Source organism: Lupinus angustifolius, chromosome LG02 (genome assembly GCF_001865875.1).
Source record: "Lupinus angustifolius cultivar Tanjil chromosome LG02, LupAngTanjil_v1.0, whole genome shotgun sequence".
In the NCBI taxonomy this organism is placed as follows: Eukaryota; Viridiplantae; Streptophyta; class Magnoliopsida; order Fabales; family Fabaceae; genus Lupinus; species Lupinus angustifolius.
This window is the reverse complement of record NC_032010.1, coordinates 23,081,741-23,095,460: the sequence shown is the minus strand read 5'-3', so window position 1 is coordinate 23,095,460 and position 13,720 is coordinate 23,081,741. Positions and strand designations below refer to the sequence as shown.

General features: G+C 29.2%; 1 protein-coding gene across 1 annotated transcript; it reads right to left on the bottom strand.

The window, feature by feature from the left end:
• Window positions 293-4,080, bottom strand: LOC109340793 (lysM domain receptor-like kinase 3). The gene is made up of 12 exons (XM_019578538.1): window positions 3,354-4,080; window positions 3,205-3,238; window positions 3,087-3,094; window positions 2,700-2,855; window positions 2,404-2,594; window positions 2,138-2,227; window positions 1,732-1,825; window positions 1,491-1,642; window positions 1,295-1,386; window positions 881-1,019; window positions 675-773; window positions 293-547 (listed from the first exon to the last, which is right to left on the bottom strand). Exons 1-12 carry the CDS (start codon window positions 3,979-3,981, stop codon window positions 365-367), a joined length of 1,866 nt encoding a protein of 621 aa, XP_019434083.1. The 5' UTR covers window positions 3,982-4,080; the 3' UTR covers window positions 293-364.

Genomic DNA, 13,720 nt, shown 5'->3' with positions numbered 1-13,720 from the left:
ATTGGTGAATGAGTTTTAAATTCCCAAGTAGTAGTTGGGTTTGGTGGGCTGATATGAAACAAAGTGGGGTTAAAGAAACTGTCTTTGTATTTAATGATAAATAAGGGTGTAAGCGATTCTGGTTTAAACTGCGAAATTGATGTATTTGAATGAGCAATTTTGATGAACATCTTTATAGGATTTAATATTAAAATATTCAGTATTTTTCTATCAAAAAACATGGTATCTATATATGTTTTTGTCAAATACCTATACACCAATAAGAAAACTCACCATTCATCATTATTATTTTGAATATAGACATGTATCATTTTCTACAAGTTCCAACTTCATCCATATACAAAACATGTGTTGTGAAAAGTTGTTAAAAAGTTATCCCTCGAAAGCCTTCATCTAAGAGTAGATTTATGAGAGTTTGATTATCATAGGAAGAAGTAGTGTTATCCTCATTAGATGATGAAAGTGTCATAAGAGCAACAACTATAGATTTCATGTTAGGACGTAGTAATGGATTATCTCTTGTACATGCTCTTCCAAGTTCAGCAATCTGAAACTCAAATAATCACTTTCTCACATTATAACATGTTAATAAGCCAAAACTCTAAATACTATATATGATAAGCTGCACAATCATTTCTAATATATAAATTATATTGAGAGAAAAATGTTTCCACCTTGAGAAGTGATTGAATTGGATAGTTATCTCCAAGCCTAGGGTCCACCAGTGTGGTAAGAGGTTCTAAAGGATTAATCTGGTTAAGTGCTTCTTCAAACTGCAATGCAAATATATACTAGTCAACTTTAGTTTTATTTCATCAGGTTCAAGTAGATGCATTAATCTATTCACTGATTTTTTTATGTAGATGCATGTTACACTTACCAAGTTAACAAGACCCTTTGATTCAGCAACTGTTTCACCTGTCTTCAGAACAGCATTCTTTGCAGAAATAAGTTCATAAAGAACAACTCCAAATGCATATACATCTATTTTTGGAGATATGTCACCATATTGAGCATACCTGCATGCACAAAATATAGGTAATAAATAAAAGCCAACAATTCTCGAAATACTCACAGTATGATAAAACACGAGCCGAGCTAGATGGTGGAGGTAGTGGTGATGGTGGTGCACGCAAGTGTGGGTGTTTTAATTATGTGTGTCAGCATTTTAAGGATTATAAACACTCTTGAAGTCTTTCCACCAATCCTATGTGGGACTTGAGTTTTTTCATTTCACACGACAAAAGTTTTCACTTTGTTCCAACACTTAATGCAACAACAAAATAAATCATACTCTGGTGGCATGTATCCAAATGTTCCCACAAGACGAGTGTGTAGTGAAGATGTTCCAACTTCAATAAGTTTGGTTAGGCCAAAATCTGCTACCTGAATAATAAAAAAGCTTATATAGTTTCAAATGATTAATCTCAAAAAAGAAATGGAAAATCAACATTTTTTAATATAGACCAAGAATGTTTGAAACAACTAACCTTTCCACGTAAATTTTTGTCTATCAATATATTTGCAGATTTTACATCACGATGGATATATAAAGGCACAGTGTGTTCATGAATATATTCAAGACCTCTTGCTGAATCCAGAGCAATTTGCAACCTGGTTGACCATGGTAATGGATCCTTCCCTGAAATCATGTTATTGTCATTATTAATTGTATGAAAATAATTTACTATTATTGGAAAATATCATTACTTTATGGTATGTTGTTCTTACCTTTACCATGCAAATATTGGCCTAAGTTTCCATTGTCAATGTATTCATATACAAGAAAAAGAGACCCCTCAACACAATATCCAATCAACCGCACCTATGTTGTTTATACAAGGTAGGTATATGCATAAGATTATTTAGAGCTTATGCTTAAAACTTCATTGACAAGCATAATATATAATAGTCAGGATCATCTCCAATACTCGAGAGGAGAGTGTTGTTTTTTCCTTTAGTTTTAAGGGTAAAAGTGTTTTCTCACTATAAGTAAATGGATACAAGCGTAATTGCATCTGGTATTTTTTGTTTTTTTTCATAGCACTTTCCTCTCTAGTATCGGAGAGGATTCTGATTCAGTATTTATAATACACAAAAATAACATCAGGAGTCACAATTTGAGTGTTGTGTTTACCAAATTCAAGTGATGAACATGTGTTAAGACCTTCAACTCAGCAAGAAATTCTGATGATGCTTGAACATCCATCTTCTTAATTGCTGTTTTCTACACAGTATAAATAGAGTTTAAAAAGTAAATGCTTAATTTGAAGTGCCTATAAACAAATTGTAAAAACTTTGTATGTGAGGTAACATGCTTTTAATGTAATATTTGATAATGTAATAGAACTTATGATACATGAATTACCAAAACAAGAATTGAAGATACATGTAGCTTCTTACCTCCCCTCTAAGTTCTGCATAATAGACAGCTCCAAAACCACCTTGACCAATTTTATTATCTAAGCTGAAGTTATTTGTAGCCTTGGCTAGTTCTTGATATGAGAACTCCAATGATTTTGCCACCATTATGCCTGTAAGAGCAGAAGCATGCACACTGGACCCTGAAGTTTCATATTCACCACTACCATAGGCTTCATCAAGAAGAGGAAGAAAAATCAACATTTAATCATATCTAGGGGGCATAGAGTTATATAACTTGGAAACAATAGGAGATACAAAAATATGTATGAAAGTACCATCTTGAGTTGAAAAGCCTATTGAATTTTCTATAGACAATTTAGCTTTTTCTCCTTCCTTCTTCTTGAAGTATCTATCATATATACAAATTACTAATAAAACAAGTCCACATGTTGCTGCTATAGATATTCCAACTGCAACTCCTTTGGCTACACCTGTTTACATTGAAGCAATTTTAAGCTTATTGAGCCATTGGCTATCTTTCAATTCTTACCATAAGTTTTGGTATGAGGCTAAGAATGAAGGTGACAAATTTAAGAGTTAGTTTTATTTGTAAAGTCTAATTGGAAACTCATCTATGAAATTTTCATCCTCATTTTTCATACCAAAATGACCCTTATGTAAACATCAAGCTGAAAACTCTCTGAAAAGTTAAAAGGCCAAACCTCCTGTTCTGCAAGAGAGAAAAGAAAAGAAAAGTTAAAAGATAAAAGTCAAAGAACCAAACATGAAGCATCAAATTTCATGTGTATGCAGAATGGTAGGACAATTAAAGTTACATACCTTGGGTATAAGGGAACATAGACTCCATTTTGATCTGGAAAGTTTAGGAAAAAATTTAGTGACTTAATATTCAATATATTTCAATACCCTTTAGCTGAAAGATACAAAAACTTGTTTGAAGAAGTATTACAAGAACACCAAAATCATACCTTTTCCTGGAATGAAAACAATTCCATTTTCTTGGCTGAAATTAACACCAGGGTTATAACTCTGCAGCAACTTTGCATCAATTTTAGTCTCCTTGGAAAGCTCCTGAAGATTATTCCCTGGCCTTAAGGGATAGGTAATGAACAATCCATAATCTTTTGAAATCTGACTATTCCCACAAGAACATTTCACAGTGACATTAACCTTAGCATTGACTGGTATATGATTAGGATCATAGCTATTGAACCTCTTCAAGATCTCAACTGTGGTGAGATTGGAATATCTCTTCATTGCAATCAAACCATAAGTGTCTCCTTCAACAGCTGAATACTCAAAAACATGGCCAAGAAATTCACCACCAATGCAATCACATGGGAATGGAACATTGGTTCTGTATAAAGCTAACATCACATCTCCATTGAATACTTTATCTTTATTGTAGCTGGTAACAACATTAGGATTGGTTAAAACATTTGAATGCATGAAGCTAGTTATATTTCCTAGTGATACAATAGGCCAGACAGGAACATAGTATGATGCTAAAGCTAAATCACACCCTTTGATACACTTTGATTCCACAATGAAACAAACATACTTTAACAACAGAAGGAACACAAGTTTGAGCTTCATTGTACTATCAAATCAAGATGAAAAACTATTTCAGGGTATGTTTGAATAATTTGTGTGGCATGTTGGGGTGCAGAAAAGACAAGGGAATCTTATTGGTTGCAAATGCTTCATTTGTTTATCTCTAATACAATCTTTGAATATTGAATGGTACATGGTGTGATAAAGTAATTGACTCCTATGATATATTATATGCAAAGTTAAGATAAATTTATCAACTATAGAAAAATATGATTAAAATGTTGTACATTTAAATATTATATGTCAAGTGTTATAAAAACAATAGAATATAGTAATAGCTAAAGTCTTGTCAAATCTTTTGCATCAGAAATACCAAACCTGTCGGGTATAATGCAACCACTTCTTATTGTGTCCTTCCATGATCCTACAAGCAAAATTTCATGTTTTTATTTTATTTGAAGGCACGTTTGTGCTATATTTTGTTGATTTGACTAAATGAACAAGGGAAATTGCATTCAAAAGTGTAGCTGCATTATTCTTTCACAAATTATATCTACCTCCACTTGCAACAAATTTCTCCTCTTGTTTCAAAAGTGTTCTCTATATCAACTTTGTACAAGAAAGTTTTATCAACTTTCTTTTTGGGAATGAGTATAAAAATAACAAGTATAAAGTGAGACAATTCTTCTTCTTTCCAAAAAAAAAATGTTACTTAGTGTATTTTGATATACAAAGAATATTTCTCTCCAAAAATATAAGAAATGTTTTACATGACATACTTCAATTTTTATCTTATTGTGTGTTTTTAAATTCCAAGAACATTTCTCAATCATATTTTTTATCATATTCTTTAACCTTTCGATTTGGGCCTTAAGTCCTTTAAATCCACCATTTAGTGTTTGGACAAGAGAATAGAGCAAGTGAAATGAGTTTTTGTCTTCAAGTTTTTTTTCTTTTTTGCACATCTGAAACTCGCAAATCACTAGTGATTTCACAATCTTACGATTTAGAGTGGCGTATGACTCGCTAGTTCCTAAAAATGTATAAGATTAGATAACCTGCGAGATAAATCACAATTTTATCAATCTATAAGAGATATATAAATAAATATGAGAAATAGTAGTGTTAAAAATGAATTATTTGAAAATTGTGCTAATACATAGCCCCTTTTGGCCATTTAATTTTTTCTATAGACTAAACAAATGTAAAAAATGAATGGAAAAAGGAAAGATTTCCCAGGAAATTTTTTCCCTTTTAGACAAATGTTTCTGTTTATATTGGTTATTATCAATATATGGGCAACAACATTAAATTAACTAAAATTATTGAAATACACAAACATTTGCTCAATAATAGACATACAAGTCAACTCCAATTATTGTAGCCAAGAACATCAAAATGGATATGCAATCTTTTTTATTGGAAATGTGAGATTTGTTTATTCCTTTGCATCCAAAATTATCCTTTCATGCTTCCAACAAACTATTTTCCATTTTTATTATTTTGATGCACACTTGTGATAGTTGTCTAGTGCTATATGATATATTATCTTCACTAAAAAATTCCATGCTAGAAAAAAATATAGGTGTGATTTGTAAAGAATATGATGAATTCGTTGACTTCTTTGGTACTCATATGAATCAATAAAATATTAAGTAAGGTTAAAGATAGAAAATAAGAATTAGTAATTACAGAAAGTGGATATAAGATTTGGCTGTAAAGTTCAAATAATACAATAAGGTATGTATCCTAAGATACTCAAAGTGACATTTAATTTTTGCATGTAGCAAAAATCCAAACCACGTGGCAAAGTCAACACCTCACGAAGGAAATTTTTTAAGTCGAAAAGGAAAAGAAAGATAGAAAGTTAACATGTTCCTTATTATACAGAATCAATAAATTATGTTTTGCATTAATATAATAAAACAAAAATAATAATAATGACTAATATTAACAATTGATTAAATTTTTAAATTGACATTTAATATATATGTTTTTATTTGTATGAGACAGAATTTTGGGACAACAAATCTATGATATACTATATGAATAAGCACGCATGATTCTAAATGTGTATTATAGGTCTCATTTGTTATAGCATCATGTATATCCGGCCTAATTAAAAAATGTTATTTAATTAAAAAGAAAAAATCATAAAAATAGAAATTAATATTTTTATATTATTTTATGAAGTTTGATTGGTTAGAGATATGATAACCAAATTTTATACTTCTTCACATGTTTCCTATAATGGATAGAGATTACATATCTACATTCTTATCAAATTTTATGTCCTAGTCCATTGAAAAAGTTCGATCTAATTAAAAAGAGAAATTACAAAAATACAAAACAATATTTTTATATTACTTGAAAAAGTTAATTGACTAAGAACATGAAGACATAGTCGAGATATCCTTTTCCTGTGGGAACATCTATTGGAGGTATTTGATGCAATAACAAATGAGAACCACATAATACAATGGACCTTCCTTCCAGTTTCAGGACCCTTCGAATCAATGATCTCTCCATCAAAGTCTTCATTCTTGGTGGTCCAGGTTAGCCCACCAACAATATTCTTTCAAACCTATATATTAAAAAGACAATTATTGGTTATGTCAATAAAGCCCTCTATCCACATAACCTCGGGCCCAATATTTATGTATCTTTGTGAGTTGAGTTTTGGAAAGCAATGAATAGAAATAAAAGGCTTTAAAGTTATCTTATAAGTATATTTAATGACTCTCAAGTTTTTTTCCCCTCTAAAATTTAACTTACGAACAAACATTTATAAATCGATATAAAACGTTTACAAATCTTTATCATGAGCTAACTCTTATATAATCTATTTTTGATAAGCTCAACTAAACTTTAACAAAACGGACAACCTTTGGAAATGACAACCAATTGATAAGCTTACATTTATAAGTTAATTTGAACTTGAGATACAATTTTTTTTCTCAACCATATTTCATACTTAGGTTGAATTATATACGATTGTAATGTGTAATAAATTTGTAAAGCCAAATTTATATTTTTATTATCGTTTTTATATTATTTTATGGAACTACAAAATAAAATAAATGGTAAATTAAGAGCATTTTGATAGCTATAAATTAAATATCCCCATTAAAATGTTTTTCATACCTTTTTGTAGTTTTTTAGTAGAAGTTAAAACAAATAAACATGATAGTGTTATGAGTGAATTATTTTCATTGGAAAAAATTGTACTTTTTTTATATATAGATAACAAAATTGTTTTCAGCAACTAATGAGTGGTTTCATGTGTAATCAACGACCCATTGGATCCCTAAGTTTGAGGGTTTGATTCCTAAGAGTAACACTTATTGAGAGGAGTAATCATAAACTCTGAAAGAGATAAGTTCCTTATCCAAAAGGATGAAAAAAATATTCTTAGTAGTACAAAAAAACGTGTAATCAACTAACTACTTGCTCAAATTGAGACAATTTCAATCTGAATTAATATCCTAAGAATAACCATCAAATGTCTAGTTGACTATTAGGGTTTATAATTAAACTTATGTCTCCACCTCCTGAGCTTCACCATCAAAAGCAAGTAAATTTTGCAATTATTCTTACATGGAACATATATGTTTGTCAATCAATTTCTCCAGCCAATTATTGAAGCTTTGTGATTTGAAATTCTTAACCTATTTTAAACTTAGAGTTGGTGATTTTAAGAAGAAATTAAATAGATGTTATATCCTGGAAACAACATTTATTAGGAGGAACAATCACACATTCTGAAAGAGATTAATTATTTAACCAAAATGAGTAAAAAGATACATTTGATAGTACAAAATAAACACGAAATTGGGTAATATATTATGTACAAAAAATGTGATATGAATTAATTCAAGTGTAGGGTAAGACTTCCAGTACATAAAGCATTTTCAACTCTTAACATATACTCCCTTCATTAACTCATAACATTTACCATATCCTTATTTATCATATTTTCACATCATCTCTCTTAATTATGAGAAATGAATGATTAAATGAATAATTAGTCAAACATATCTTATACTAATTACGTGTGATAGGTGACACAATGATTTAAAACATGACTATCCACATTACAAGACCCATAACAATCTATTGTTGTCAACTATGATTGAGTTGGAAGAGATTTTCTTCAGTGTGACAAATTAATAATGCATGTGTTGGGGAACTATTTTCATGAATATCACCAATCTTGATATTCCAAGTTTTGCCTTAGACCCACAAAATTGGGATCTACTTGAAGTCCCTAATATAGGAGTGTGTGTAAGTGTATCATAGTACTAAGTATAATATTATTGTCTCTTTCTACACGTTTATTATGTTATTTCTATATTCAATTAGATACTACTGGCCCGTGACTATTCCACCCAAAGTAATTAGATACATCAGTTTTTTATTATATAATTTGTATATAACGTATTACTACATATTAGTATTAATATAAAAAAATCGGAAGTCATAAGGTGGTCTGATAGTGAAGAGAGTGGTCGTAAGGAATGGAAGGGTGTAGAAGGTTGAGGTGAAGTCTCACCCATAACAAAATACTAACAACTAACATACTAACAATTGCAATTGCCGATAAAAAAATATAAAAATTCATTACCATAAACCAAAACCGACAAATGAAAGTAAGTAACTAGGGTCACTATCTCTCATTGAATATTTCCACCCCACAATCGTCATTCTAGGCCCCTTCATCCCATGGTAGACCCAACTTAGTGATAATGACACGAAGCTATCATTCACCATTCGATCAAAATCACACGGCTATGAAGCTATGACCCACAACCAAAGATCTCACGAAAATTCGATAAGTGTTTCATAAATATCACTAGATTTAGTAGTATACAGATGTTGAACCTTATACCCATAATTTCATTATATTATATAAATATACACATAATAACAAGGCTAGTAAACCAATATTTCATTTTCACCCTTGTCTCTTACAAGCATTATTATTATTGTTTCAAACTATGAACATGAAACACTTCAACTTCTTGCTCCTTTTCCTTACTATTCTATTACTTATTACTCCAACAGTTCATGCCATTAACACCAAATTCTCAGGACCTTCTACTTCAAGGCAACAAGTTTTTCATCCTTGGGCTAATTCTCCAATCAGTAGCAGAGGTAGAGATTTCAAGTCAGAAAAGCGCAAAGTGCCTTCAGGACCAAACCCTTTACACAACAAGAGATAGATATATAGCTAGCTACCTTATTGATTCAGGTTTTGTGTGCCATAATTAACCCATTATCCAGATATAATATAAATCAGATATGCTTTATTTTCATTAACTTATTTATCTCTTGTCATACACAGAAAATACATATATTATATATGTGTGCTATATATAATATGCTAGTAGAACTTAACTTTCATTTATATGTGATGTAGAATGGTAGAGTGTTGTTGTAAAGATGGTAAATACAAATTTGAGTTTTTGGAAGTCTGAATTTGAATTTGTGTGTTTAGTTTATGTTTTATTGCAAATGAAGTAAGAATTTGAAGATCTTAATTATATGATTTATATTGTTAGTTTGTTTCCTTCATGGTTTAGCATTGGGTGCATGTCAAATCAGTTTGGATTTCATGACCATGATAGTAGAGACTGTTCTGGTTGTTTACCTTTATAGAGGTATAGGTGGCATAATTTGTTGCTGTTGTAGCTTCTCAATTTTTATCACTAGAATTTCTCACCATATGCATTCAAATAAATATGAGAAAAGATGCATGTATAAATGTTTTATACATTATTAATCTATTACCATCATTCATTTTCAATCATAATTGATTATTCAAAAAATAAATTAATAGTGGATGATATATTTAATGTGTTATATATATTACAGCTCAATAAATATTAGACTTGTAGCATGTTAAGTGTGGATTTTAATATGATAGTAGAAACTAGAAATTCCATAACCAAAGAATACTTTATCTAAGATGTTTGTGTTAAAAGGATATAATTACTTGATTCTTTTACTCATTCTACTTTCTCTATTGCACATGCCTTCTATTGTAATTGGGTTTGGTGTTCAAGTTCTACCAATTTTGCTTTAAGGAGGAAGAAGAGAGGACCCTTTGAGTAAAAAAAAATGAAAATGAAATAGCATGAACTTATGAATAATAAAAGAGTCCATTGATTCATGATAGGTCCTCTGGTGTGTTGGTCCCAAACCTTAAATGCAATGAGTTAAAAACCTCATTACTACATACAACCACCATATGAATTCATATGTCCTCATTCATGTTTTATTTGGTGTACCAAACCAATGAGAAATTTTCATTTATTTAAAAATAAAAATTAATATTTTAATATTATTTTATAAAATTTGATTGGTTCGGAATACGAGAACCGAAAAAAATTATGAGACACGTGATCCTTCCGTTACAACCACCGTACAAATAATTAAGAACTTGAAGAATATTTGTTGTCAGTTAAGTTTGAAGACTCCACATGCACTCATCCTACCTACATAACATTGAGGTCCCACTTACTCAAAATCTTCTACCTTTTTTCTTTGCTTTTTACTATTTTCACTTCCAATATAATGAAGTCATAGAATGTTTTTTTTCCTCAAAATTGGTGGGTTAGTGCTAGCTACAACAATAAAAACAAGATTAAGTTATTGTTTTGGTGTTGACTGTTTAACTAATTTGTTAAATATGCCTTTCTAAAATAAAAAAAATTATTAACCTTTTTCACAACATGTGTTTTAATACTTAACTATATAATAATTAGTGAAGCTTCAATTAAGGTTATTTAAATATAAAATTACTTAATTAATGTTTAGAATATATAAGAACTTCATTAAAAAATGAAAACGATAGAAAACATTTTAAAATTGAAATAAATAATAATAATAAATGACTAATTAAAGTAAGTTTGTAGAATAAAATTGAATGTATCACTAGAATGGAGAAGGGAGTAGGAGTTAACATTTTGGTTGGTTCTATGGTCCAGAAAATTGGGTTAATAAAAATCATTTCCATTCTTGTCTAATACTAAACTTAGATTTAACTTTGACACTAAAAATAAATTAAAAGTCTAAATTTTTTATTCTTTTTTCTATTAAATAAATTACAAATTTAGAAATTTATTTCTATCTATCTTCACATTTCAATAATAGACTCTTTAATACTAGAGAGGATCTCATCTCGAAAATTACGACATATATACTAATTCTGGTTACAGGACGCCCAACAATGGCACCACCAGCTCCATTTATAGCCTTTTTATATATGTATATTCACATTGCAATTTATATTTTCATTTTTATTTTGTTGGTGAATCACTTTGGTTGTATCATTGATTATATATTGTTAAATTAAAAATATGGATTCATTTGAAATGAATGGTTTAGTGGTAAATGAAATTATTGATTCCACACCATACAATAATTCTTGTTAGGTGAGAATGGGTTCTACAAACATGAATCTGGAAATAGCTTTTTGTACACTTGATAGCCATGAAAATTATTGGGGAAGCCAAAATAGTAGAATAGACTAAGGTGACAAACACTGATACTTTAAACTTTAAAATATTTTCCTAGTTATTATTCATTAATAAATTAAAAGGTCACTCTACTATGACATTTGTACTTACTGCTATTCACACTCTAAAATAGACTCATTACTAACCATGTATACAATAAGTTTTTTTGTTTTTTTGTTTTACCATATCACAATTTATTAAAGTGGGATACGAAAAACCATTTAAGAGCATAGTTATAAAAACCATACCGTACCGGTCGGTTCAACCAGAAAACCGGTGAACCGGTCTCCTAACAGGTACGGTACATGTGTTGAACCGGCCAAATATCAAAATCGGTCAAAAACTGGTCCAAACCAATCAAAACCGGTGAACCAGCCGGTTATCATTGTAATGGGTTTTTAAGTTTTAAAAAAAAATATATATATATATATATATATATATATATATATATATATATATATATATATATATATATATATATATATATATATATATATATATATATATATTTTTTTTTAAAACTTAAAAACCCATTACAATGATAACCCATCTTTCCAACCCTTCTTCAACACTTCAAGACACATGCTTATAAGGCATAGTTATATTACACATTTTAGTTCTTAACATTCGTGTGTAATCTTAGTGACATTTGTGTAATCTTGGAGTACTGTCTCAAGATAGGATTTGGTAGAAAAATATAATATTCAAATAAGACAATTTTGACTCATTGGTGTTAAATGTTAAAACTCTAAATTTATTTGTTTTATAGAGTTAGTTGTGAAGTTATGTCATTTATTTATATTTTGTGGTTGTTAAGTGATACTTTTGGATTGATATATGTTTTTTAATTTAGACTTTGAATTTTTTAAAGACTTAAAGTTATTTATTTATGTGAATTTTGAGTAGATTATAAATATGAATTATAAATTTGAGTATCTACCTATTTGAATTTTTTTGTTAAAGGTTTATATATATGAATATAAGTAGGTATGTCCGGTTTAACCGGCATGCGGTTTAATTATTGAACCACTATACCAATATACCAGTACCCTGACCGGTTTGATAACCGGTACGGTTTTAACAACACTGTTTAAGAGTATTAACAAATACATTTATGTCGAGTATAAGTGTAAAGGAAAATTCTCAAGTTATATAAAAATGAATGAATTGAATAACATATAAATGAATAGACATAAATTTAATGTCTTAGAGTTTTGAGCTAAAATATGGTGTAAAAAATGTGATAGTATGCCCTAAGTTCTTCCAAGAAGTTAGTTATATATGGTTTAAGATTTAGTTTCTCTCTTTTTAAAAACTACTCATCCCTCTCACATATATGTAAAAACAAACATAATTCATTACGTGGGAGCACATCTGCTGTTTTATAGTATCTGTCACTCCATGTACCATGAATTTGTGATTGGTCAAAAAAATACTTAGTAATTAAATTTTAACTTAAATATATTTTTTATAAATCATAAACCCATAACACGTAAAGTAATACAAACTATGTGACAACAGATATACTCTCGTCAGACATTTGGGGGAGCCTACAACACTTTCAAACCATATATGAGATATCCGAGTGAAGAAAATTAGTTGGTCTATGTGGCCAAATACGATCGCACAAATTTTTAACTAAATGTTACAATATATATTAATTAATTGATTCTTGCAGTGCAAGTAAATATGCCATTTCTTTGTCTTCTTTCCCAAGTAAATTGATATTATTTCTAAGTGCTCTCCTGCTAGGCTTTGCTGATAAAAAGTTGGGTAAATGTTCTTCTCTTAAAACTTTTGTCGTAATACTTTGATCATTAAAAAATTAAAAATGGTTGCAAAAAAAAAAAAAACAAAATTTGATCAAATGAATTTAAATTTCCAATCTTTGAATATTAATTTAAAATTTTTATATTTTGAAAATCAAAGTGATACACTCCAAAATTTAAAAAGATAATTATATGAATTACATCCATTAAGAAGATTAAAAACTACACCCTATTCTCTAAAAGTGTGACAATATAAAAATATACTAGTACATTGTTAACCATTCATCTCCAAAATATTATTTACTTTTATATAAAAATAATATAAATTATCAGTGGATAATAAAATATGTAAAACGTTATTTACATGAATATTAAAACCATATTTTTTAATAAAAATAGCCCCTATATTTAAACAATTTTCCACATAATAGTTTATATTTTTGTTCTGATCTCATCCAACTGAATTACCGAAGCTTTATATATCAGACAGAA

Bases quoted from the DNA above. Each gene is read 5' to 3' on its own strand.
- LOC109340793 (XM_019578538.1), bottom strand. From the start codon at position 3,981: ATGAAGCTCAAACTTGTGTTCCTTCTGTTGTTAAAGTATGTTTGTTTC. The intron at 1,387-1,490 runs GTTAGTTGTTTC...TTTATTATTCAG, and splicing joins ACAAAAATTTACGTGGAAAG to GTAGCAGATTTTGGCCTAAC. The intron at 774-880 runs GTAAGTGTAACA...TTTGCATTGCAG, and splicing joins CAAAGGGTCTTGTTAACTTG to TTTGAAGAAGCACTTAACCA.